General features: G+C 45.5%; 1 protein-coding gene across 1 annotated transcript in view; it reads left to right on the top strand.

The window, feature by feature from the left end:
- Nucleotides 1-1,640: 1,640 nt before the first annotated feature.
- EEPD1 (endonuclease/exonuclease/phosphatase family domain containing 1) overlaps nucleotides 1,641-26,538 on the top strand; it is a 67,412-nt gene continuing 42,514 nt past the window's right edge. The window contains exon 1 of the mRNA XM_063129661.1: nucleotides 1,641-2,957. Within this exon, the coding sequence (XP_062985731.1) occupies nucleotides 2,107-2,957 (851 nt within the window). The 5' untranslated portion in view covers nucleotides 1,641-2,106. The remainder of the gene's footprint in view (nucleotides 2,958-26,538) is intronic.

Genomic DNA, 26,538 nt, shown 5'->3' with positions numbered 1-26,538 from the left:
TTCCCTAGGAGTGGGGGTATCATTTTTTTTTCTTTTTGATACAAGGGAGGCTTCATTCAGCAAGGTCCAAAGGCTCTTGGATCAAGTCACAACTTAGCGGCTAAATAAATAAATGTCCAGTTATTTTAAGACCACTTGTGTTTTGTTTGTATTTATAGTTCCATATAAAATCAACATCTATATACATGCCTACTACATACACAGCACACTAACTGTAGCTTAGAGAAGGCAAAGACAGCGCCTTTTCTTCTTAAGGTAAGGGATTTGTGCCTTTGGCATGCATACTTAGCACATGGGTTCATTTCATGTGCCACTGTCATGTGGTGTGTGTCATCGGAGGTAGGATAGTCAGAGAGAAGAGGTGCTCTTGAGGGATAGTCACATACAGCCTGGAAGAAGAAGGACGGAAAGAGACCCACCTGTTTTCGTAGTGTCTGGGCTGCTGGTTTATTGGTAATTTTTGTTTTGGTGGAAATTTTTATTGATAACTTCTGTTTTGATGAAAAATCATATATGTACTGATTTTTTATTGTATCCACTTTCTATGCTTTTTATCTTAAGAGGGCTCCACCTCCATAAAGGGGGCCTAAAACTAATGTTTAATAATAATAATAATAATAATAATAATAATAATAATAATAATAATTTATATCATGTTTTTATACTGTTTTATACTTTGGTTTTAATTTTTGTGAACCACGCAGGGAGCTTCGGCTATTGGGCGGTATAAAAATGCAATAAATAAATAAAATAATAATAATAATAATAATAATTAAAAATAATTTAAAATAAAAATGTGTGTGCGGCGTGGTCGAGGAGAGGAGGTCCCCTGGATCTTTGGCCCAAAGTTCTGCCCTGACGGGCACCCCTGATTCTGCGGCCTCTCTGCGCTTCGCAGGTGGCCTTCGCGAGGGCGGCAGGGGGGCTCTCAACCGGGGAAAGCGGCAGCCGCGGCAACCTCTCTCGCAAGTAGTCGCGGCGAGGGAGCCGCTCAAGCAGGCCCCGCCTCCGCGGTGCAGAGAGGGCGGGCCGGCCGGCGGGCCGGCTGGCTGGCCGGCTACCGGTCACGGCCGCGCTCCCCAGCCTCCTGCACGCCACAGCTCGGACACCACAGCCGGCGAAGGAAGCCGAGGCTGCCGCTGTTGCTGCTAGCTCGGGAGGCTGCTTGCAGGGGGCGCTGCTCGCTCGCTCGCTCTCTCCGGCCGGGAGGAGGGCGGCTGCGAACTCCGGAGCGCAGCAGCGGCTGAGATTCCCTGGGCCGGCAGAGGCTGGCGCGAGCGAGAGGTAGCAGTCGCCGAGGTGGGCAGGGAAAGCCGACCCAGGAGGACGGACGGAGGGGGCGGCTTGGTCCCTTCCCTAGCTTGGCGAAGGTGCTTCGCGGTGGGGAAATCAACTGGCGGAGGGAGGAAGGAAGGAAGGAAGGAAGGAAGGAAGAGTTCCCCCGCGGGGCGGACGAGGAACGGCTTGCAAAGGCGCCGCGCAAGCCTCCCCGCGGCTCGGATGCAGCCCCGGCGAGATGCTTCAGTAAGGGGCGCTTTTTCCCGGGGAGGGCGGCGCTGGGGTCGCGTCGCACCGCAGCCACTTCTCCGGGGCTCGCTCTGGGGGATCCCTTGTGGCTCGCTTTGCCTCGGCTGTGGGACTCTTCACCCGCCTGGTACAAACGAGGAACGCCTCCTATCCGTAAAAAAGAAGAAGAGGGAGGCTTGCTTTGTGGCTACCCTTTCCTAGTGCATGCTTGTGTGTGTGTGTGTGTGTGTGTGTGTTTAGAATATTTTTAACTTTCCCCTCCGCTTGGCCGCCGAAGTGCCATTCAGAAGCCAGCTAATATCCCAGCCGCTGCCAAGTTTGGCTTTCCAGCCCAGTGTTTACAGCCCCTCCTCTCTCGTGATGAAAGATCTCTGGTCGGGGTTTTCAACCAGACGCTTTGCCTTGTGCTCCTCTTCTTCAGAAGTGGCCTGCCCAGCTGTCATTTCGACGTGAAGAGGGAGAACCGTGGACCCTGCCCGGGAGCCCATCTGCCCAGGAAAACCCCCAATCCTGTTGGAGCTGCGCAACAAACCCACGTGACATTGGATTATCACTGCGTTACTCGCACTGGACAAAATCATGGGGGGCAACCTTGGTTGTCACCGCTCCATCCCCAGAGACCCCTCGGACCTCTGCCACAGCCGTAAGTTCAGCGCAGCATGCAACTTCAGCAACATCCTTGTCAACCAGGAGAGGCTGAACATCAACATGGCCACCGAGGAGGAGCTCATGACTCTACCCGGCGTCAACAGGATGGTGGCCCAAAACATTGTGGAGTATCGGGAGTATATCGGGGGCTTCAAGAAAGTCGAGGACTTGGCCTTGGTCAGCGGGGTCGGAGCAGCCAAGCTGGAGCAGGTCAAGTTTGAGATCTGTGTGAGTAGCAAAAGCAACTCTGCCCAGCACTCGCCCAGCTCTTTACGGAAGGACCAGAACTTAGACCACCTCTCTGCTGCTAAGATCAATATTAACACAGCCACGCCAGCCCAGCTCATGAGCATCCGCGGCGTCACGGAGAAGATTGCCAACGGCATCGTTGAGTACCGCAAGGAGCATGGGCCCTTCAAGAGCATCGAGGACCTGGTCAAGATGAACTGCATCAACTCCTCATTTTTGGACAAAATCCGACAGCAGGTGTTCGCGGAGCGGTCACGGCCCCCATCGACGAACACCAACGGGGGCCTCAATTTCATGGTCAAGCCTCACCCGAGCCCCACCTCCCTCAGCCTCCAGAGCGAGGATTTGGATTTTCCACCGGGAGGGCCGACTCAGATTATCTCCACCCGTCCCACTGTGGAAATGTTTGGTGGGATGCGAGATGGGAAGCCCGTTGTGAGGGTGGCCACCTGGAACCTGCAAAGCTGCTCTGTTGAAAAAGCCAACAATCCTGGCGTGCGAGAAGTCATGTGCATGACCCTACTGGAGAACAGGTATGGGGGCTCCCTTGAGACTTCACGGGCAATGCCAAACAATGTTTCTCCTTTGCCCATTTTGCTCATTGTTGCATGCTTCATTTCCTGTATATCCATCCTCATAGTATATCAGCCTCCAATGGCGAACCGTTATTGGTATGTAGTTGAGGCTCTCTGTTGTTTTGTGATGACCCACAGGTCATCACAAAACAACAGGGAGCCTCAACTACATACCAATAATGGTTCGCCATTGGAGGCTGATATACTATACTTATATCCTAATTGAACCAACTGACCTCAACTGCTCCCTATTTATACACCCATTGGTAAACCTAATAAGCTGTTTACAGTATCTGTAAATCATACTAATGTCCATGGAGTCAAGCCACCATTGGACATAATCAACGAATACATATGCAATAGCTCAGTGGCAGACCACCTGCATACCGAATCCCCAACATCTCCAGGTAGGGCAGGAAAACCTCCTGCCTGAAACTGTGGAGAGCAGCTGCCAGTCAGTGTCGACCGTAACTGATCTTATGCCGCTTGTCAAAGTTCTGAGTAATGTCAGAGGCTAGCATTTGAACCTGTTTGCGTAATTAAACTTGGTTGAAATATTTGAGATCTTGTTCAGAAACTTAGTCATTTGGGCTTTAGCCCGTTGATAACAGTAGAGAAAAATAGGAATATCTCTTTTTTTCCCCTAGTGCGTGTAAAGACTCTGCAGTTAATGTTGTGGCAGGAAAGATAATCACGTAACAACTGGATGATATCTAGTGTAGGACCACTATTTGTTCCTATAATATCTACATTTTTTTCTCTATCTGATGAACCACATTTCACCCTTCTTAGATATTTATTTATTTATTTATTTATTGCATTTCTATACTGCCCAATAGCCGGAGCTCTCTATTTTTGGGTGTTTTTTTTTTCTTCTGTTGACTTAAGCCTTAAGAACAGCAGGGCAAAACTCAAGGGTTTGGGTCAGGTTTTTTTAAATCTATTTCCACCAACATGTTGCACTGTTAACACCCCAGACCTGATCATCCAGGTAAGTCCTGTTGATGTCAGTGTTTCAGTTAGATTACTGTAAGGATGGGCAGAAGGTAGCTTGGGATCTACTGGTAGATCTCTGAGTGATTTGCAATAGGTCGGCAAGGGTTTCTTACTCCCCTTTGGTTAACAATAGCAAGAACTTAAAAGCTCCCCCCTCCCCCTAAATGTAGTAGCTGAAACAGAACAGTTGTGGTAGTGAGCGGGACCAGAAGTGGATATTTGTGTAAAGGGACTTATGAGCTTGGCTGTGGTACTGATGAGCAATTCCTGGGTTGAGCATACGCTCAGAGGCACCCTGGTCCTTAATTCTTAATGTACATCCACTGTCCTGAGCCACTATTTTATACCTAGTTTTTATTGGTGGATCTCGGGGTTCTGGTAAAAACCAAAGTAGATCCTACAAGCCTTAAGTCTGCCCACTCCTGTGTTAGTGGATAGAACAAGATTATAGAAATTGAGAATTATCCCTACCTGCTCTGTGTATCACGAGTTATTAGAGATCCACGTTGTGTTACTTATTGCTAAACTAGTGCAATCTTTTAGACAAAACTTGAGATTCATTTGTGACAGTAAGAGATTCCTGCGTTTTAAGCCTGAATTTGCCCCAATTGCATAAAAAAATAAATGGGGAGAAGCAATCTAAAGAGCAGAAGGAGTGTGCAGGTGAGTGTTACTTCCTCTTCCTGTCCACAGTTTCCTTCCTGCAGTCTGTCTCCCAGAATGAGTTTCCCCACAGGTAAAGCTCCTTTACTGCATGTGAGCATGGGTGGGCCAAAAGCACCTGAGGATATGAGCAGAGGGTGGGGGTTCTCCGCTCTTCACCCACACATTCCCATTGCTCTATAAATTGGATCCCTTCCTGGCTGCTTTCTATGTGATTGGGGCAGATCCGTGATGAAAGACACTGATTTACAGCCTTTTTCACGTGTAACTTTGAATCCAAGTATTAAGTGGTCTTGGACATATCCTATGCACCTGGGAGCCCAAACTGAGAAGGTGTCTCCATCTTGGTAAACGTAAGGACTGACTTAGCCAGGATTGCTGTCATGCAAGAGGCCTCTGCAAAGGACTTACTCAGGGAGGTGCTTGAGAAGCATGCATGCAGTTTAAAAGACTCCACATATCTGGCCTGTTTGCACATTAACATTCTGTGGCCAGGTGGCCATGCCAATGCTGGACATGTTGCTAGCATATGAATGCCTATGGCACAGGTAAGGTGGCCTTTGTGTGTCAGCATTCATGTTTAAATTAGTCTTCAGGCTAATATATGAGAGAGGGGTCTCTGTACACTGAACATTTCCTGTAGAATTTTAAATTCTCTGGGCATCACACTAGTCCGCATGTTTCAGGACAACACTTCTGGGGAATGTTTGTCTGGTCAGAATTTTGTATGGCTGTGATTAAGTTATTGCTGCCACCTTTTGTAATTAGCATTTTTGTAAGATTAATTTACGGGGTGAGGGGTAGCTCTATTGTTGCAAAAACAACGAAGAATCTTGTGGCGGCTTAAAGTCGGATACATTCATTATGGCATAAGCTTTCATGGATGATGTCCACTTCATCAGATGCATGAAGCGTTTTGTTGAACCATGGGTTGTCTGTACCCAGAATATTTTCTGCAGGGTGGCTTGTTAACTACCCTGAACAGCCTAACAACAAACCATGGGTTCTTAAGGTGGTTCACTCGAGAAAAATAAGCAATACTGCATGGTTAACAAGCCATCCTATGGAAAATGTCCTGGGTTCAGACAACATGCTAACCCATGGTTCAACAACAACCCACACTCAACTGTATATGGGTTAGCATGTTGTACAAACCCAGTCAATGGCTCTTTAGGGTTTCAGGCTGGGGCGTTTCCCATCCCTACCTGTAGATGCCGGGGATTGAACCTGGAATCTTCTGTCTGCGAGAGAAGTATTCTACCAAGTCTTATGTATATGTTTCCATGGCAAGCAAGCATTGCTTGAAAATATTGCTGTGTTCATCAAAAATACAGCAAGAAGTGACCTCATTATTCTTGATGCTGAAGTAATACGGCACGTCATGCCTCGTTTCTTTCTCGCTTTCCATTCCATCATGAAAAGTATCTTCTCTTCCCCACCCACCCCTCACATTCTTCGGTAAAATCTGGCTTCTGAATTAGATGAAAGTTTGTTGGGACTGTTGTCTCAGTTTCTAAAAGACTTAATAATGGGATATTTTAGGTAGAATCCTTTGAGACCCATGATTTAGTATATTATTACTAAGAGACTTTTATTTTATTTTACCTGCGCACTGCAACATGAACTTGAGTAATAGCTATTGTTCCCATGTCCGCAGTGCAGAGATTAAAATCTGGTATACCATATTGCAGTACGCTTTGTTTTTTTCACAAGAACAAGCATGATGGAGCAATAAGAAGCTTCTCTGGCTTGGATCAAGAGGAAATAATGAGCAATTCTTGCGTTCGGCAAGGAAGATCGTGCTGTAATCCTCTTCTCTTTCAACACGTTTCTGTTTGTGATCCAAAATGTACAAGAAACCTGCATTTCTGCCAGAAGCATACCTGATTTTGAAAACTTTCTGGTAAAAAGAAGAATCCACAGCTTCCCCAAAGTTACTGGTCTCGTTTGCGTGCAAATTGGGAATGACTGTTGTATATATTACTGACATTGTTCAGGGACTTTATTCATTGCACAATTAGCATTTGCATTCTGTGTTATTTGATAAAAAGCCATCAAGGTAGCGCCCAGTAATTTAAAGCAATAAAACTTTACAGCAATAAAAATAGGAGCATTAAAAACTATAAGACATGATAGCATCAGAGCAACTATATAATTGAAAAGGCTAAGGATGCAACCTATGCATGTTTAGAAAGGAAGAAGTCTTACAGTTCCCAGCATTCCCCAGCCAGCGGGGCAGTTTGGAGAATGCTGGGAGTTGTAGGCCTTTTTTTCTGTATAAACATGAATAGGATGGCACTTTAAATTAAAGAGATATGTCTTTACCCCACGAGGGTAGGTCCTGAGGGAGTGCATTACACAGTTTGGGACAACACAGGAGAAAGTTGTACCTGACAAACAGGCCTCTGTAGGTAATGCTGCCCTCAAAAGGGCCTCTTTTGTGGATCTTAATACTCAGACAGGTTTATGATAAGATAACCAGTCCCTTAGATAGCCAGCTGTTTAGGGCTTTAAGGGTTAAAACCAGCACCTTTGATTCAGCCCAGAAAGTATTTGGCAACGAGTGCACGTCTTTCGAGACAGGTATAATATGGTCCTAATATCGTGCACTGATTGGTGGCTTAGCTGCCACATTTTGGATCAATTGTAGCTTCCGGGTGCTCTTCAAGTGTAGCCCCACATAGAGCACTTTGCGATTTTTATTGCTGATCATCTCTGGGACTCATATACATCTACACCTGCAACGGTTCCAGCTGTTTTATGATTGTAAACGTACGGAAAGATGGGATGCCATATTTTTATTTAGTAATTCTATTGACATCCTAACTCCCCCCCCCCCCCCCCAGCGATCTCAAGGCTCACTGCTTTTAGGGTTGTTAACATCTTCCCTAGATGTGCGCTTTTACCTTTTGCAGCATCCTGATGTGTAGAAATTTCAACAGGTGATGAGAGGAGCTTCACCTGCTTAATTTTTGCATGTCCAACTGCAGTAAAAAAGTATAGGAACATCGGCAGAAGAAGGGAAAAAGGAGGCAACCTTCCTGTAAAGATAAACCTCAGTTGATAACTACCTCCAAAGAACACTCAGGGAGGGGTTTTCTGACACTGCTTGATTCCATCCGTATCAGTGAGATTCAAAAGTAAACATGAAGGTGACTCAGCAAGGCTACTAGGCCAGTTATACGTGCGATATTTCCAAGTGTTTGTCAAACATGGGGGGTGGGGGAGGAGGGGATTTCTAGCCTATTCAGTTTATTCCTTCTTGCATTTTTATACTGCCTTTCAGAAATCAATCAAGCTGTGACTTGACCCGCTTACTGAACACAGAGGCTCAATTTACGCATCACGACAATTCCTGGGTTGTTTAACGCAGTAATTATCGTGACCGAGCAGCAGCAAGAGAGTACACTGCCTCCATTTGCACACTTGCTTCCACTTTCAATCAAAAACCCAGGAACGCCTTGTTCCTGGTTTGCTCTCATGACATCCAGACCTGGAACTTGGTGTTATGTATGGTTAAACAGCTCAGAGTTAACCCAACAATTGCTCATGGTATGTTGTTGGGTTAGCTCTATTTTGTTTAGGGGTTAAACAATCCAGTTTTTCTCCAGCAATTGCCCATGGTTGTTGTTGTTGTTGCACTTATTCTGAGTCGTTTAAACAACTCAGAGTTCCGGGTTTTGATGTCACGGTGAAAACCCAGGAAAAGGGCTCATGTGCCCCTTTCAATTCCTGGGTGAAACAACCAAGAAATTGTTGTGGTGTGCAAACTACGTCAGACAGAGTGGGGGACCAGTTACAGCTCCGTAGGGAGTGTGTCCCAGAAGTTTAGGAGCAACCCAGGAGAATGCCCTTTCCTGTTTGTCAGACAATTGATCTTCTGCAAGCGAGGGTGTCACTTTGGACCCTGATCCAAAGTCGCACTTTCTTCCTGAAAAACGCACCTGAAAGTCATGGTGATATTTAATCAATGGTGTATTTAGGCTTCTTTATCTTTGGTTCTCCCTGCCACCCCCGCACCCTTTTTGTAACAGCTGGTGCTTTTTGCTAATACTCATTTGATACAGTTATTCTTAGGTTTAGGAAGCTGAAGCTACCCTGCAAGGCGGTTGCTCTGTTTGCAATATGTTGCTTTCAGATGAGCCAGGTTGAAGGCTGGCTCTCCTTGGAGCAGCAGTCCGAAGAGTAGGGCTGGGTGGTTGCTGCACAGCTGCCGTCTCCAGCAAAGGAAATTGAACCTTGCACAGCCCTCCTGCGCTGCCAAAAGTGAGGGAAACGGCTCCTTCTGAACTCAGCCTGCAGAATATTCTACAATACTGGGGTCACTTTATGTCAGCCTTCCCCATCCTGGCAGCTTCCAGCTGTGTTGGACTACAACTCCCATCAACCCCAGCCAGCTGGCTGGGGTCGATGGAAGCTGTAGTCCAACACAGCCAGAGGGCACCACATTGGGGAAGACTGCTTTGTAGCATGGATTCTTTTAATCCAGTTATACTCTGCGTTCTTTGCCACATCGATTGCACTAATCCTTTTCGAAAGCTCCCTCGATCCCCGTGAATGAATATGCCAGCTTCTCGCCGTCAGCATGCTGTTTTTTATATATTTAAATGAAGAATTTCTATCTTATTTACAATGTGGGGTGGCTAGCTTTGCTTCATTATTTTTGTAACTGCAACTAACAGTAGTTAACAGGAGGTGTTGGTGTTCCTCAGGCAGAGAAGCCTTCAGGGCCGCTGCTTGTGCTATTAACCTGTAGTAAACCTTTGGCCTCAGGTTTGATTTCCCTCCCCCCCCTTCTGATGATGACTGTCACATTTGTTTCTGACTGAGCAAGGTATTCCCTCTTCTTTATCCATCTTGTTTATTCGGACAGCACTGTTAATGCCTTTTGCGTTTGTGTGTGTGCTTTGGTAAAAGAAAGAAAGTAAAAAGGACAGCCCCTTGTTCTGAGAAGAACTTGTTAAAGAGAGTTTGTTACAGAGACTGGGTCATCACAACACACTAATCCACACTCAGTGGTTTAGTGTGGGTTGTCGTTGCACTGCGGGTTATAGTATTGTCTGAACACAACATGTTTTCTGCAGGGTGGCTTATTTTTCTCAAACAAGCCACTTTGAGAACCCATGGTTTGTTGTTGAGTTGTTTCTGGTGGTTAACAAGCCACCCTGCAGAAAATGTGCTGCATCCAGACGTGGTAATCCATGGTTCAACAACAACCTCTGGTTCAACAACAGCCCACACTCAACCACTGGGTGTAGTTAGAGTGTTGTGTGAAGCCCAGCCAGAAAGACGAAGAAGAATTTTGACTATGAATAAGAAGTATTCCCATAACCACTGGGTGGATGTAGATTTAGTCATATGCTTAGGACAGACCCATTGATACGGAAATCCATAATTAATGTAACAGGAAAGAACCCAAATCAATATAAACTGTAACCAGCAAAATGATACAAATAAAAAATACCAGTGAAAAACTATATAAGGTGAACATTGTTCATTGACAATAAACAAAATCTCTCCCTGCCCCCACAAGTTCCTAGGAAAATAAGTACATCTTTGACTGGTGCTGAAAAGTTGACGGTGTTAGTGCCAAGTGAGAATGTAAATATGTCTAAGTCTGGATCCAAGCCTATGCAGTGGATTGGGTTGCAGTGTTATTCCAAAAGGGCAAGGTTGATTGTCCTTTTAGAGCACATCTACACCACAAGTTTAAAGCAGTTTAAAGCCATTTTGATTTATTTTGGCAATTTCCAAAGATCCATAGATGCTGGTAGTTTTGTGCACGTGCTGAGAGGCCTTCCTGGAGATTCGCTGCATTTGTAATAAGAGCCCTGGCATGAAAAGTCACACCAGCGAAACTTTGGTCTCCCTTGGGGGAGTCTTGAAAAGAGTAATACCCCTCTGCCTTTTCGAATGGCATCCTCTCAATTTGTTCAGATAAACATGTGTGCGTTTGGTAGAGATTTCAACTTTTTTGCTGGTGCTCGTTGTGTGTTGGAAATGAAGGGTCATCTTTGAATTTACATTTTGTGGGCTTAATAGTTAGGATCCTAATGTGATATTACTTTATAAAAGACTTCTTGGGGGATAAATGGTCATGTTAGTTAAGATGTAAATTCCTGGCATGCAACAGAATCTATGTAGGGCTGTGTGCAGTCCAGGGATTTTTGTTTTGTTATAAATTTGAAAAAATAAATTATTTGCCCACAAAAGCCAAATTCTGCAAGTTTTTCATAAAATGTAAATTAAGAAACTTTTCACAGGTTGGCTTATTTTGCTTGTTACAGTGAGGAAGCTTAATGGTAACCTACTGAAGCAACACTTGTGTAATTGCATCTGCTCATATTCATCCCTACTTACCCGTCCCTCCTTTTATGACCTCTGTCTTTCCGTTGAAATTCAGTTTATAAGCTCCTCAGGGTAGGGACGGACCTTTTTGCATATGTGTAAAAATAATACCTACCAGGGGCTTGTGCTGTAGTGTTTGAGATTTTACCAGGTGTCGCTCATGTTTTTTCAAGCCTAACGTCACATCCACATGGGCTAGAAACTCGCTGGTGTTTTTTTTAAAGACCCTCCAAAAACTGTGGTCTTCATGTTTAATGTTGAATTTTGATCCCATTTGTCCAAATTCACTGTTGTAATAGCTGATTCTCTGCACTGTCTGTGCATGCCAAAAGATTTGAATGTTTGAGTATTGACAAGCTGATGGCACAGTAATAATTACAAGACTTGGGTTCCACACAGATCTCTGCCATTTTGCTGCAGCTTCTCATGGTGGGAAAAATGGTTATGTAGAACAACCCTCAATTTGTTTGGTGCTTCTGTTGTTGCGGGGTAACGATTGTTAAAAGTCTCGATTATTTAAAGAGAAGAACTTTTCAAAACTTCCATTTAAACCTTGTAAAGTCAAAGGCTGCTACCTGTTGCCTTCTCCTGCAAGGAAATGGCTTCCAGCAGGGTTTGGGATAGCCAGCTATGTTTGAAGATATGAGGAAGCCATGTAATCTGCCTACACGTTCCCAACTTCCTTTTACAAACATATTGTCTAGAAACATGAGGTGTTTTCTTCTTCCAAGGGGAAGGGGAACATTCTCAGCCTGTGGAGAGGGCTGCATTCTGAGCACCCCTTTTCTTCCACCTCTGCAATGGTGCTGCATGGAATGACTTCCAAGCCTTGGAACTGATAGTACTCTGCTGATATTACTGTACTAATCCTCCGCCATAAATGTTTCAAAGCATCAACAAAAACTGTGTGCTTTATGTGGCTTAATTTTGTACACTAAATTCTTGTTGGTTTGGCAGAGCAGTAAGGTGTGTCTGTTTTGTTCCTTATCTCTTCCTTTATCTCTGTGTATATTTTCCTGTGCCCATTCTAATAATACTCTGGAGAATGTCCAAGACAAACTCCGCTGCAATAAAAGAGCAGGAAAAAGCCCAGCCCTAATGACTTGAGTACACGCACAAGTATACAACAACAACAAAAAAAAGCCTCCTGTTTCACCATCACCAATATTCAGGGCCACTGAGATTCATCAGCTATATTCTAACTCCTTCGACAACAAAAGTCATGCTCAGAATGCATTCTGCAAATGGTATGCTTGGAAGAGGAGAAAACTCCATGTAATTCTAGGCCAACACCTCCCTGTACATGAACTTTAAATTCCAGGTTGTCAAAAGAATGTGAAAGCTCTGGGCGAGGGTGGGAGTGCCAGAGGACAAACAAAGTGCACCAGTAGTTATGGAAGAGAAAAGAGAAGGGGTGTTAGATGCTATGCTTGTATAGTGAAGCTGTTTGTATCTGCTGTTTAATATATAAACTCTGGAAAATTACGGCTGCGATCCCATACACATTTTCCTATGTTCTATGGACCATACTTCAGGCGACACATGCATAGGAGACCTTCGGCTATTGGGCGGTATAAAAATGCAATAAATAAATAAATACATAAATAGGATTATGCAGCAGATGTTACCTCTGTGTGCGTGAATCGGCAGTGCAAGATTGCTACATCTTTTTCCTTTAAGGCTCCTGGATTGTTGTGTTGCTTTTCTTTTTCTTTCTCCCTTTCCCCTCTTTGTGAGGCAATTTCGATATCTTCCCACTTGTTGGGAGAGCTTGAAAACCAACAAAACCTTTTAGTTGTCAAGCCACCCTTGCCTTTTGTGAGGTACTTAAAAAACAACCAACAACAACAAATAATACTGTCAATGAGAGAGATGAGCTGTGGGATTGTGCAAAGTGCTTAACTGTATTCCGCAACCCTCCAGATGTTTTGGACTACAACTCTCATAATCCCCAGACAGCATGGCCAATGGTCAAGTAATGGGAGTTGTATTCTAAAACATTTGGGTTGGGGAAGACTGGTGTATAGCATACTCATAACTAGGGCTGTGCACAGTTCCCCTCACCTTGGAGGCCATTTCGGGGGCTCTGAAATGGCCCTGATTCACCTCAGGCTGCCTTGGGGCTTTCCCGCCTTACCTCAGAATGAGGCTGAGGTGAGATTCGGGGGGCCTAGAAGCAGTTCGGCCTTTTCAGGGTTCCTGGGTGGCGGCCACATGGTGGGCCACCCAGAAAACTTGGGGAAGCCTGACTGGGAGTCTATTGGACTCCTGACTCTTTACCTGTCTTCTCCTGCTCCTTCTCTCTCTCCCCCCAAAACCGGAATTGCCACCTCGCTGCTGCTGCTGGGACTTATCTTCACATGCGTCCTCTTCAGAGCCAAGAAGCCATGTAAAGGAAGATCGCGGGGGATCTCTATTTTTAATAGCTCTTTGGTCGCAAAATACCCTTTGCAGTCACCGTAGATTTAAGCCATAGAGCTGTTAAAATAGAGAGCTCCCGTGATCTTCCTTTACATTGCAACTCAGCTCTGAAGAGGTGCGTGTGAAGTTAATTCCCAGTGGCGGTGGCAGTGGGTGGTGACCGGGAAGGGAGAGGAACTGAGTCTTGTGAATCCAATGGACTCACGACCAGCCTTGTGCCAGCTGGCAGGCGGGCGGGAGAGCAGCCCAGCACTGCCCCAAATGTTGAGGCACCCCTAGGCTTCGGTGCTGATCTGTTTCAGCCTCGGGGTGCCACAGGCAAACCCGGTACCACCTTGAATTTGGGACAAATTGGCCCAGCTCGGATTCGGGGATTGGGGCCGAGGCAGTGCAAAGCCCTACTTTTAACTCACCTGTTCTCAGACTGCTGTCCTTGATCAACAAATTATTATAGGATAATGGAATCTGAGCAGACTTTGAGTTGTTACCCTCCTTGCCTCTACTGAACTAGTGGGGTTCGAGATGGACCGTGCAAAAATCCGGTTGCCACAGGAAACAGGATTCTCTTCCTCCCATGTGTGCTGCCTATTCTTAGTTCGTATTTCCTTCCTTCAGTGGAGCCAGGGCTTCCCACGCCACATCTCCAGAACCTCTTTCAGTGCTCGTGCTCGGTCCCGAATGAGGAGTAGCAGTAGTGGGGCAAGAGTGCCTTGTGAGCATATACAGAGGAAGGGAGAGGTGCGGCGCACTTGTTTCACCATCGCCAATATTCAGGCCACTGAGATTCAACAGCTATATTCTAACTCTTTTTTTTATTTTTAAAAAAAGACACGCTCTAAATGCGTTCTGCAAATAGTATGCTCGGAAGAGGAGAAAACTGCCTGTAATCCAGAGGCCCCCTTTGGCTGCTGTCCTACTGCAGCATTTGCCACAGCAGGAGAGTGAGGCTGAAAGGGCCCTCTGGAGCTGCCAACTGCCTGGAGCACCTGCTAGTGCTGCCAGGTGGGTGGCAGTTCCAGAGAATCCCACCGGCCCCACTCTCGCCACCTGAGGCAAATGCTGCAGCGGAAGAGCAGCCTCTAGAGCTCCTCAGAGGAGCCACCCACCCTCTGGCTCGCCCTGAGAATCTCAGAGCAAGCCAGGGGGCAGGCGATTCTCTGTAGAGCCGTGTCTACCGACGAAAGCGGCCGGTGCAGCTCAGCTCTTATTTATTTTTATTTATTTATTTATTTGTTGCATTTATATACCTCCCCATAGCTGAAGCTCTCTGGGCGGTTTACAAAAGTTAAAAACAGTAACCGTCAGAGAGCCAATTAGGCACAAATGCCTGGCTCTGAGGGGTCCTTCCTCAGAGCCAGGCATTGTGGGAGATTACCCATCAGAGGGTATGTGCTCCCCACCTCGGATAGCAGGAGAGCTTGCGCTGGTTCTGGTTTGGGCACAATCTACTCACCAAGCCCTGCTGAAATGAATGGGGAGTTGCTCCAGAGCACTGTCACGCTCTTACGCATCTCCTATTCATATTGGCAGAGTTTCATGGAACCACTTGCCGATTGAATCTGCCCTGTAGCTCTAATGCATCAGCAACACTTTGGCAGGATGGCTGATGGTTCCTATGGCACAGGAATATAGCCAACATTTATATCGATTGGAGGGTGCCCGTTTTCTGAGTCAGTCTCCCTGCCTGGATATTGATTTCTAGTTTCTACCAGGAGCAGTGCTTTTACTCTATTTAGAGCTGTCCCAGGCCTTCTAATTCAAATTTCCCCCTCCTGGTGCTCTTCAGATGTGTTGGACTGCACACTCCCATGATTCCATCCTGGTTGGGAATTATGGGAATTGCAGTCCAGCACATCTGGAGGGCACCAGGTAGAGGAAGGCTGTTCTAGTTTCTTTACTTAGTCAGAATTCTTCTAGATGCATTGGAAGCCATGCCTGAGTAAGCATGTACTGGGCTGGGAGTGCTCAAGGGATACGAAAAGACCAAGCAGAGGCCTTTGGGAGGGTGTGTGGCTGCGGGTATCTGTGTTGTCCTGTCTGTTGTTGAACTGTATCCATCACACATTGTATTCCCTAATGAAGTGATGACTGTGTCTGTTCACAGCCTGTCAAGTGGATGGCTTTGTTTAAAAACACAATTCATTGACTGTCCCCGAAGTGTAGTTTGTCAGTAAGCCTCATTGAGAGATTGACATGGGCACAACAATCCAGAGAAGCCAGCATTGATGGAAGACCTTTTATCAGGAAATGTATATTATCTAAGAAATTCATGTGGGGAGTGAGGGAGGGGGGCTAATCCATTAAAGATCTGATCCTGGAATTGCAAGCCTGTATCCTCTGTGTGTGTGTGTGTGTGTTGGTCTATGCCTATATTGTTCTCCGGACTTTCAGAGAATACTGTGTATTTAAACAGAATCATCAATGCATACAGGGCTTGACAGGTTGGCAAAAAAGAGACCCGTGCCCCAAGGAGAATGCAGTCAAGGCAGTTGGTTGTAGAAAAACACACTGACCCAGTTTGCATGATCAAAACAAGCTAGAACTGTCCATGAGTTATTTCCGGGTTGTTTCCCGTTAAAACAAACCATGCCGCCTGGGTTTGGATGACACGACAAGCCACACCTGGCAAGTAATTAGGCTAATATTGCCTGGCATGCACCGCTGATTTAAACAAGCTTCAGTGGGTTATTTTATTGTGTGAACTGGCTTGATGAGGTGAGGGAAGGGGAGGCACAGGTATGAAGGCTTGGATGCTCACCTTATTGCAGTTGAGGATGAATACTGATTTCTAATTAAGTAAGGGCTTCGTGGAAAAGGATAGTTCTGAGGAAGGATTTAAAGCAGGCGGTGGGCAATTTGTGGCCCTCCAGATGTTTTGGCCTTCAACACCCATGATCTCTCACTATTGGCTATGCTGTCCAGGGTTAATGGGAGTTGTAGGCCAAAATATCTGGATAGTCACAAGTTGCCCATTGCTTATTTAAAGGAAGAGGGAGATGATACCATGTCTGTGTACTAGAAGGAAGTTGCAGGCATATTTCACATGGGTGGAATCATTTAAGAGTACCGGAGGTCTGAAGGTGGTAGAGTTAGAGGAGTGAAGATCCTTGGCAGAAATATATCCAGAAGTAAGAGCAGAAAACATTGGGTGTGACAAGGGAGCTTTAGAAGTAAGGGATTATCCTGATATGCAGGTTGTATCATCTTAACTTTGATGTGGTGCATCTCTGGTTTTTCTCCTCCTTCTCCCTACTTTCTTTGCTCTGTTCAGCATTGGGTAATTACCAGCTTACCAGAATACAATGTAAGGACTTGAGGACAACTTGATCAGGGTTACAGCAGTAGAATAAACTTTTGCTGGAAATGAAACACAGTTGTGGCAAAAAAAAAAAAAAACACCACCCCAAAAAACTTGTCTTATGCTTCATGCTCCCAAAGTGATTTGTTTTTCTTTGTAAAATACAGTTGCGATTTTTGCTTTGTTTTTAAAACAACATCCCATTTTTGTTCATTTGTTCTTTTGGAAGAATCTCCCCCTCCCATCCGGATCCAGTCTGGATGCTGTGCTCTTCAGTACTGCAGTATATTGCTTTCCAGGCCCTATAATTCTGGATTGCCCTCTCACCATCCTACCTTGGCCATAGCCAAAAGTCCATGTTTTCACTCAACCACTTAGCTGTTCCCCTGTGGTTAGTACAATCTGATTTCAGGCAACCAGCTGAGGCTTCATTGTTGCAGGGATAGAGCTGCTCACACAAGAGCAGTATTGCTATCCTGAACTATATGGTTTCTATAGTTTTCCTTCCAGCATTAAAGAGGCATTGGATGTAAGATTTGGAGACAAAGAGCCCATCAGGACTTGCATGTAAATGTGTAGATAAGGTTTTGGGAACCATTGAATTCTAAAACCAGGAATGGATTTCATTTCATTTTACTGTGCTGGTTCAGATGTAATGATCTTATTCTATTATGGATGTATTATGTCGCATTTGGAGGGCTGTTTACCGTTTGGAGCACCACATTTTAAGCAGGACATTGACAAATTAGAGCATATCCAGGATGGTGAAGTATCTGGACATCAAGTCCCAAGATGAATGGTTGAAAGAGCTGGGTGTGTTTAGCCTGGAGAAGGTTAAGAGGAGGCATGATTAGCTGCCTTATCTGAAGTGCTTGTTCTCAGTTGCTCCAGTTTGATGGGACTTACTCTTAGGTAAGTGTGTATAGGATTGCAGCCTTACGCAATCTCAGGAATTCTGAGAATTGTAGTCTAAAACATCTGGAGTCACCAGGTTGGGGAAGGCTGGAAGAAAGCAAATATGCCAAAGGAATATCCCACTGTGAAATTAATCGTACTGCAGTCTCATTTGTTGACTTCAAGAGTTTTGAATGGATGGCTCATGAATATCCCCTGGATAAAAATGTTTTTGCTTCAAAATTTTGTCAGTGTTCCAGGTGTTTCTATAAGCCACACTCTATATGTAAATGGAATTGGAAGTTAGGCGAAGGAGGAAAAATGGAAATCCATTAAGTCACTCTGAAATATTGTCACAGTAAGGCTGCTTATTCTGTATACAGCTTATTTCCCCCTCTTCATCACATGCCTGTGGTCGCAGAATACAGCATGTGTGTGCTGTTTTGCTCTTCCTTTTCCCCTGGCTGGGTCTGTTCCAGGCATTTCCCACAGTAATTCCTGGTCAATGACCTCGGCAGGGCAGGCTGATGTCAGGGTTTAGCCGAACTTGAAGTGGTTTGTCATCATGTGCGCAGCAATTGCTGACTTAGAAAAGTTATGTGTGTGTGTGTATGTTTTTAACAAACGGACAAATCAACCCTATTGTCATGGTTACAGAATTCCACTTCCTTTGTAATGGAGAGATCTGGCCCCATCTTTGATGTGGAAGAATTGTTGCTTTAGATCCCTCTTCCCCAGCCTGTCATCTTCCAGATGGTTTGGAAGACCACATGGTGCGATACTGAGAGACTACAGCTGGCATTATCCCCAACCAGGGACATGTGCTGGCTGGGGGTGATGGGAGGTGTAGTCCAATCCATCTGAAAAGCTCTTGGTTGGGGAAGGCTGCATTCGGTCACCTATTTTGAATGTTGAAAGAGTGTCAACTGGCTTCAGTTCCGCTATGCGTTTTGGGCATTTTGATCTCTTTTGCTGTAACTGCCTCCCCCTTCCCCCCAACGCCTAGCTGGTAGACTGTTGTAAATTTGCATAGTGGAATCAATCATAGCTGAAGAAGATGAACAATGTTTGGCTGGGAAGCTCCTTACATTCCATTTTGGCAATTGTGGTGTCATAAGGCTGTGATGGAAGTGTGAAAATGTGTAGGGTGAACACACAGAAGAATGTTGCAGGGAAAGATGACTAAGCATTTAACTTTGTTTTCATAAACAGCCTGCGGGTAGCTCTGGGACAGTCCTGCTAGCTTTAGCAGAGCTGATGTGGTTGGTTGTGGGGGAAAGTAGCATTTAACATTCTTCTCCTCTTGCTATTCAAACAAACTCAAGGCAACTAACCTGTTTCACTAGATGCATGTAAATGCCCTTGCCATGATCACCCCAAACTCACATGCTGTTGCCAACAGCCGTGTAGGAAAGCAGATGCCCGTTCCCTCTTCCTCCCTTCTTGTGCTGCGACTCCTTCTCCTGGTTCCAGGGCTGCTGTCACCACATGGCATGCTTGGGCAGCAGCGAGGGCCCAAGGGCCCGGACATTATCTGCCACTTCCCCCCACCCACCCACTTTATTCCATTGCTCAGTTTTGCATATAGAGGCAACTTCCATTTTACTATCCCATGATGTCCCTGGCATAGCTTTGGCATTGTGGGGGAAAAGGTAGCTACTCTGTTCCAGTCAGAAGGCAAGCCAATGGGGAGGCAATGACGTAGAAGGGAGTCCACCAGAAAACAATCTTTCTGGAGCTGGCCATGCTTGGTTTGCGTCACCATAGCTTGCTGTGATTTCCAAAGAAAGTGTAGTGTGCCTCTTTAAAAATATTTCTGACACAGGGCTCTAAGAAGGGCCATTGGAGGCACTGTGGGAAATTAAAATGGTGGCTAACCCCTGCTGCCTGGGCCACTGCTGCTCCCTGGAGTCCACCTGGGCTCAGCAGTGGAGGAGGACCACTGGAGAACACTATGGCCTGAGCCCTCACAAAAATGTACAGCTAGGCCTGGCATCAGTGGTGTTTCCAGAACATGACTATGGGGTGCTGGTTTGGGGGCCCTCGGTCTGGGAGGGTTGCCAAATGACCCCCTGAAGGTGACAGCTCCTCCTGCTAGCCTGGCCCCACTAGCAAAAAGGCACAACCAATGAGGGTGCAAGAGTGACATAAATACCTCCTCTTTGCCGCTCCCATGCCTTCGTTGCCCCTCCCCCAAAGGCAGTGTCTGATTGGTTCAGATCGCTGATACTCAAAACTTAAAAGATGTCCTTTTAAAATGGCATGCCATGGAGCCTGCAGCTTTGTCAGCTGGGTGCTGCATTACTTCCTTTTGCCAGCAGGCCTGGGCTAGGAAGAAGAGATGTCATCACCGCCAGGTTAAAAATAGAGGGGGACTTGAGGGTGAAGGGTGGTGCTGAGGGTGGAGGGTGGTGTTGATAGTGTGTGGGGGGAGGAAAGCTGTGTGCCCCCCCTCCCCAAAAACTAGTGGTGCCTCTGCTTGGCATATGGCCACTGCTCCTTTAGCTCAGTGACAGCAGTCATGCTTTGTAAGCGAACAGGTCAATCTGCAGCATCTCCAGTTAAATCTTGAGCAGCAGGATTGGCTAAGACCTCCACTTGAGGCCTTGGTGAGCCCCTGCCAGGCAGAGGTGATAGCGTTAAGCGGGGTGGAGCAATCCTCTCGATATGAGACAACTTCCTGTGCTCACAGGACGAGGAAAGAACAGGCTGCAGCTTAGCTGGGTTCCTGCTGCCCCACAGCACGCTTCACCCTAATGGATATTTCAGCTTTACAAATTGCTCCGTGTTTTAGCATTTACAAATCAATTCTATTTTTAAAGGCTGCTGCTTTCCCTCGGCTACCCTGAAATGTATCCCTGGCTTGCAGGCGGCTTGGAATATTTCGGTTTTGGCTGCAAAGCAAAGAACCCTTAGAGCCCTGGAAGGTTTACTTAGCAACCAGCTAAAATAGTTCAGAGATTACTCTGGAACCTTTGGATCCATTAGCTCAATCCTAACTGTGTTTAGAGACTTATTTATGTTTTTCCCCCAGCCCAGAATTGGAAGTGTAAATCCTTAGGAAAACACTTTTATGTGTCGATATTGCAACAGTGAAGCATTGCTTATTTTCCTTGGAAACCAAACCCTAAGAAGACCCAGCTGATTCTTGTCTCCCTCTTGTTTGCTGATGGATTTTTTCCAAGTGTCATGAAGAGGGTTTTTTTCTGCTCAAACTGAAGATAGTTTAGTGACTTAGTCACAAGCATAATAGATTGGGTGTGCGTGGGGGAGGGGTTGCATTTCAACTGGTCTGAAAATAACTAAGGCCGTTGGAGGAAAACACAAATTCATTTTTGTGAAGGCCGGGGTGCAAATCTGTACCTTTAACTTGCTGTTGCTATGAGGGTGTAAGATCTGCCCCTAGGTAGGATCTATATGGTCTATTGTTCAAACTGGCTGTGCCAGGCTTTGGTGGCCGCCAGCCCAGGTCATCCCTGCCTTGAGCCAGTCCAGCTCCCACTGGCACCTGGAGATTATCAGGGCGGTGGACAAACTTAACAGGATTCAGCGGTGGGAAAAAGAGGTGGCTTGGCCCCGATGGCAGGGGGGTGGGCTATAGCCCGGGAAGGGCACTGGTTGGTTTAGTCAGGTCATGGGACCAGGGGTCCCAAAAAGAGATAAAAAGCTTTATGATGAAGCTCCTTCATCTTCCTTGGTGGTGCGTGCGTACGTTAAGTGGGAAGGTCAGGTCTGTGGCAACCATGGAGGCTGCCCAGAGTTAGAAAGGTTTTTTATGTTTTAACGTGTGTGGGTATTCTGGAGAAGGCCAGCCGGATTTTGGCTGGGTGTGGGGTCGTATGAATGCTTCTTGGGGTAATGGCAAAGTATTAGAGCTTTTCCTCACTTCTTTCCTCACTCTTCCTTGTCCACATTCCCTCTCCCTTCCCCCCTTTCCTTATTCTCCCCCTTCCTACTTTTTAAGGGGCTGTTTTACGACCAAGGCCTTACGTGTTAGTTTTAGTGATTGCGATAAAGTTGCTTTGGTCCCTAAATGTGTGTCTGTGGTTTATTCTCGTGAACATCTGGCTTGTCCCGGTTGTGGACAGGGCAGGGAGGTGGGTAACTCGGGAGTTCAGGACGTTTGGTCCAGGAGCCTACCTCGCAGGGTTGTCAGGTGAATCCTGACTTCCTTTACAATTTTAATAAAAGCAACTGTGATGCAGAGTTGCATAGCTTGGTGGTAGTAGGGTGGACATCGCTTCAGAAATAGGGTTGCCACATTTGCCTGTAAGGGGTTTAATAATGCCATGAAAAGGAGAGATTCAACTAGTGCCAATTTTCTGCTTTATCTCCGTGCTCTGTCAGGCAGTGTCGCCATGCTGCCCAGCACCACTGACCAATACTTTTAGGCAGTTCTTGCATGTGCCGCCTTCTCCCTCCGTTCTTGGACCAATTTGGCGAGGGATTGGATTGGGAGAAGAGGCTGTCTCTGTAGACTAAATGCCTTTAATGACTTGCTCAAGATTTGCCTCCATATACAAAAAAAAGCACAGTACTGTAGTAGCAGCATAGCCCGACTTCTCACAATGACTGTGCACGTCTTTGTCATAAAAGCCCCAAATTTACACCACATGTGGGCTAATATGTGGGAGGGAGAGGCGGGTAACGAATTATTATTATTATTATTATTATTATTTAGGGTGACCATATGAAAAGGAGGACAGGGCTCCTGTATCTTTAACAGTTGTATTGAAAAGGGAATTTCAGCAGGTGTCATTTGTATATATGGGGAACATGGTGAAATTTCCTCTTCATCACCACAGTTAAAGCTATAGGTGCCCTGCCCTCTTTTAAATCTGGTCACTCTAGTATAGCTCCTGCAGCTTTAACTGTGGTGATGAAGAGGGAATTTCACCAGGTTCTCCATATATATAAGTGACACCTGCTGAAATTCCCTTTTCTATGCAACTGTTAAAGATACAGGAGCCTTGTCCTCCTTTTCATAGGGTCACCCTAATTTAAGGAAGGTGAATTACTACTTCTTGGGTTTCCTCATACTCAGAAGTCAGAGTGGAAAAAGAAAGCAGTGGTAGACTTCAAGAAAAGCGGAGCGTGGAAATCAGCCCACTTTACAGAGTTGTTTTACATAGGATGACCATGTGGAAAAGATGACAGGGCTCCTGTATCTAACAATTGCATAGAAAAGGGAATTTCAGCAGGTGTCATTTGTATAAATGGAGAACCTGGTGAAATTTCCTCTTCATCGCAACAGTTAAGGCTGTAGGAGCTATACTAGTGACCAGATTTAAAAGAGGGCAGGGCTCCTCCAGCTTTAACTGTTGTGATGAAGAGGGAATTTCACCATGTTCTCCAGATATACAAATGACACCTGCTGAAATTCCCTTTTCTATGCAACTGTTAAAGACACAGGAGCCCTGTCCTCCTTTTCATAGGGTCACCCTATTATTAATACCCAATGATAATCATAACACATAAGAACACATCTATGAAACAAGATGATACGAACGCAAGTCGTAAAACCATTAAAACAACTGCTGCCATGATGGCTTTGAACAATCATGCACATGTAATCTTGAGAGCCAGCAAGTCTCGCTCTGCTTTCTCCCCACGTGGTGAGGAGGAGCCCCGCAGCTGCTAGCTGCTCTGACCAGCCTCCCTTCCTCCATAGCTTCACCATGGTGGCTGCAGTTGGCCTTCTGCTCCTCTACTGCCCTGCAAATGAAGTGGAAGTAGTTGGCAGGCCCCTCCTCCTGATCGCCCCCTTCCCCCCCCCCCGATGGCAGCTACACTCCCCCCAAAATCACAACTTAAAAAATCTAAAACAATATATATAAAAGACAGCACACAGCATCGGGGAGGAAACAGGGAATCGGGAACTTCCCATGGGCACAATATAATGTCTCTGCGGGCGCCATGGTATCTGTGGGTGCTTCCCATGGACTCAGTGTAATATCTCCATTGGTACCATGCTATCTGTGGGTGCTGCATTAGGGGAGGTTGATCCATATCATGATGCCCCAATCCTGCTATCTTCAGCCTTGCTTATTTTCTTCCAACATAGGAAGTGTTTCTCAAGTACAATCAAGTGATCTCTTTGGGACTTGTATACTGAGGCCTTGTATCGTTTGCGCTAACGCATAAATATTAGATGCCTTTTTAATAGCTTGCTACATCTCCAGGCATTTCGTTGAAACCTTTGCCCTACTGCCGCCCCCACCCCAACTTTTTCTAATGGTATTAATCATGTTCATAAAACTTGCATGAATGTTGCCTCCTAAATATTCTTTGAAACGCTTTCCTGGAACAATGATCACTGGTTATTAATTTTCCGCCAACCCCTTATACGATATGATAGAATAGGAGCAGAAAGAGACCAGAATTCAGGCATAACACAATTTCTGCCTTATGCGCTCTTGAGGACTGCAGGAACATTGATGCGAATAATGAGACACAGTTGAAGACTCTTCTTGTAGCGATTCACTGTCTATATATGACTCAGGAGGGAAACAAATCCAACATGGGGACCTGAGAAAGAGAACTCTTGTAGTTTTCCTTCCTCTTAGGGTGTCTCTCACTGCTTTCTTTACAGAGTTAAATTAACATGCTTGATGGAGAAAGCTGGCTCACAAAAACCAATACTAATCTACCTGCTTATATGCATATTTATTTTGCTTATTTTGAGTATATCAGTATCCTGTAAGAAAGAAAACCCGTAACTATTTTCCATCTTACAGACTCTTCCCGGGCTGATATCCTGGAAAGAATTCTTACACCCTACAGTCAATCAGTGTTTCTTTATTGCACCCCCAAAAATGATTCTAAAATGTGTTGAGTATCAAAAATGTCCACGAACATCAAAGATGTTAAACGGTTGGTAATAATTGTCACCTCTGTCTAAAAGCTAATTGTTCACCATTTTGATGGTATCTTAGCTGCTACACACTGCAAATTAGACTGCTTTATGGATCGCTGCCTTAGTAGTAGAGTGCTACCTTTATTATGACTAGCGAAAACAGAGGTGAGGGAACTTTTTCTTATGAGGGGCAGTTGAACCATGGGAAAAGTGAGTCAGGGGAGAAGCCAGGCTCCTTCCATCAACTGTCACTGGCTGCAGCCATTCCATCAGGTTGCAGCAATGGAGGAACAAGGCCACTTCCATCAGCTCAGCTGAGAGACCAGCCACTTTTGGCTACTCCTGTCTTTGAACTGGGAGCATTTGGGGGGGGGGGGGGCTGAAGAGTATTTATTTATTCATTTATTACATTTCTATACTGCCCAATAGCCGGAGCTCTCTGGGCGGTTCACAAAAATTAAAATCATTCAAAGTATAAAATAACAGTATAAAACCATAATATAAAATACAATATAAAAGCTCAATCAGATAAAAACAGCAGCTCTATGGTAGAGTAAACATTTCTTTCAATCAAAAAAGATAAATAAATGCTCAACCTTGGAAGTGTTTGGGGTGACAGCTAGTTATCTGTGGTATTATAAAGTCATTATAAAGTTGGTGCCACAGCAATTGCTACAGTGCCAAAGAGAAGGCCAGGGGAGAGGTACTGAGTGGCACAAACAGGGAGCACACAGACTTTGGAGTTGGTTGGACAGCATGTTGCACAACTGCTAGGCTTGGCACAATCTGCTTCCACCTCAAGCAAGGCAACAAAATAGCTCCCCTGCGCATAGTTGGGTGAAACAATGGAAGGTGGTAATAGTGGGTCACCGAAGTTGCTTTTGTGGTGTTCCCTGAAAACTCAATAGGAATCGTCTCTTCCCAGGGATGGGCCGGCTCTGGTGCATGCAGGCAAATATCTTGTGTAGGTTGCACAGCTAGCCGTAAAATAAGGTTTGCACTGAAAGGAAACAACTCCATTTGGTGAGGGGAAGGGAGTCATAATTACTCAGTCAGACTTGCTTCTCCTTGTTGATGGTTTCACATACAGTAAAATGATATCTATACAACTTTATGTTGCATCGGCTGTGAATCTTATGGAAAGGATGTTTTCAAGTAGTACACATAGAAAAATTGTCTGTTGTGAGACCCTTGGTGACCATCAAGTGGCCCTTACGAGGCACAGATTACTTTGCTATCCTCCCAGAGATATCGAGCTGCTAATTCCTGGCAGAACATACATTGCTGTTAATACCTTTGTACATTGGAAACACATTTCAGCTTTAAGGAAGGGTTTAGCCATGGGATGGTGGACTTCAGGCTTGCAGGATATCCTTTTTTGTTTTTGTTTTTTACCAGAGCCTCAGGGTCCACCAACTGAAGCCACAAAATGGTGGTAGTTTGTTGGGAGGTGGGGGTGCTATGTTCTTTCTCACTTTCTTTCTCAGTTGCCCACATTATGGGCAGATGCTCTCTTGTTTCTGTCTTGTTAGGCATAGCACCAGGCAATTGTTGGTCCTGTTCTTGGGATGGTGAGCACTCACTGGGGCAGGAACAGTAGCTGGTCCCTCATAACTCATGTGATTGACCTTCGACAATTATCTGTGTTCTGCCCACCCTTGTTTTAAACCAACTTGTGGCCCTCTAGGTGTTTTGGCCTACAACTCACATCAGCCCTAACAAGGATAGCCAATGGTGAAGGCTGATGAGAATTGTAGGCCAAAACCTCTCAAGGGTCACAAGTTGCCTACCCCTGTTTTAAACACTCAACAGTCCTGTGAATCTGATAAATCTCTCTCTCCTTCTCTCTCTCTCTCTCTCTCTCTCTTCCATCCTCTGCCAAATCTAAGGACACCCAATAATCTTTATTGCTGACTTTGTACTTTGAACTTGAATTTTCCTCATCCAGATGTAACACGTAGTGGGTGCATTGCCTTTACGAGATTCCGTCTCTGATTTCCCTTAAGGGAACTGAGGGTAGTGCTACAGATCTTTGCTTAAGACTCTGAAGTTCTGGATTTGAC

Source organism: Elgaria multicarinata, chromosome 1 (assembly GCF_023053635.1).
Source record: "Elgaria multicarinata webbii isolate HBS135686 ecotype San Diego chromosome 1, rElgMul1.1.pri, whole genome shotgun sequence".
Lineage (NCBI taxonomy): Eukaryota > Metazoa > Chordata > Lepidosauria > Squamata > Anguidae > Elgaria > Elgaria multicarinata.
Note: the sequence above shows the minus strand (reverse complement) of the source record. Positions and strands in the feature narration are given on the sequence as shown.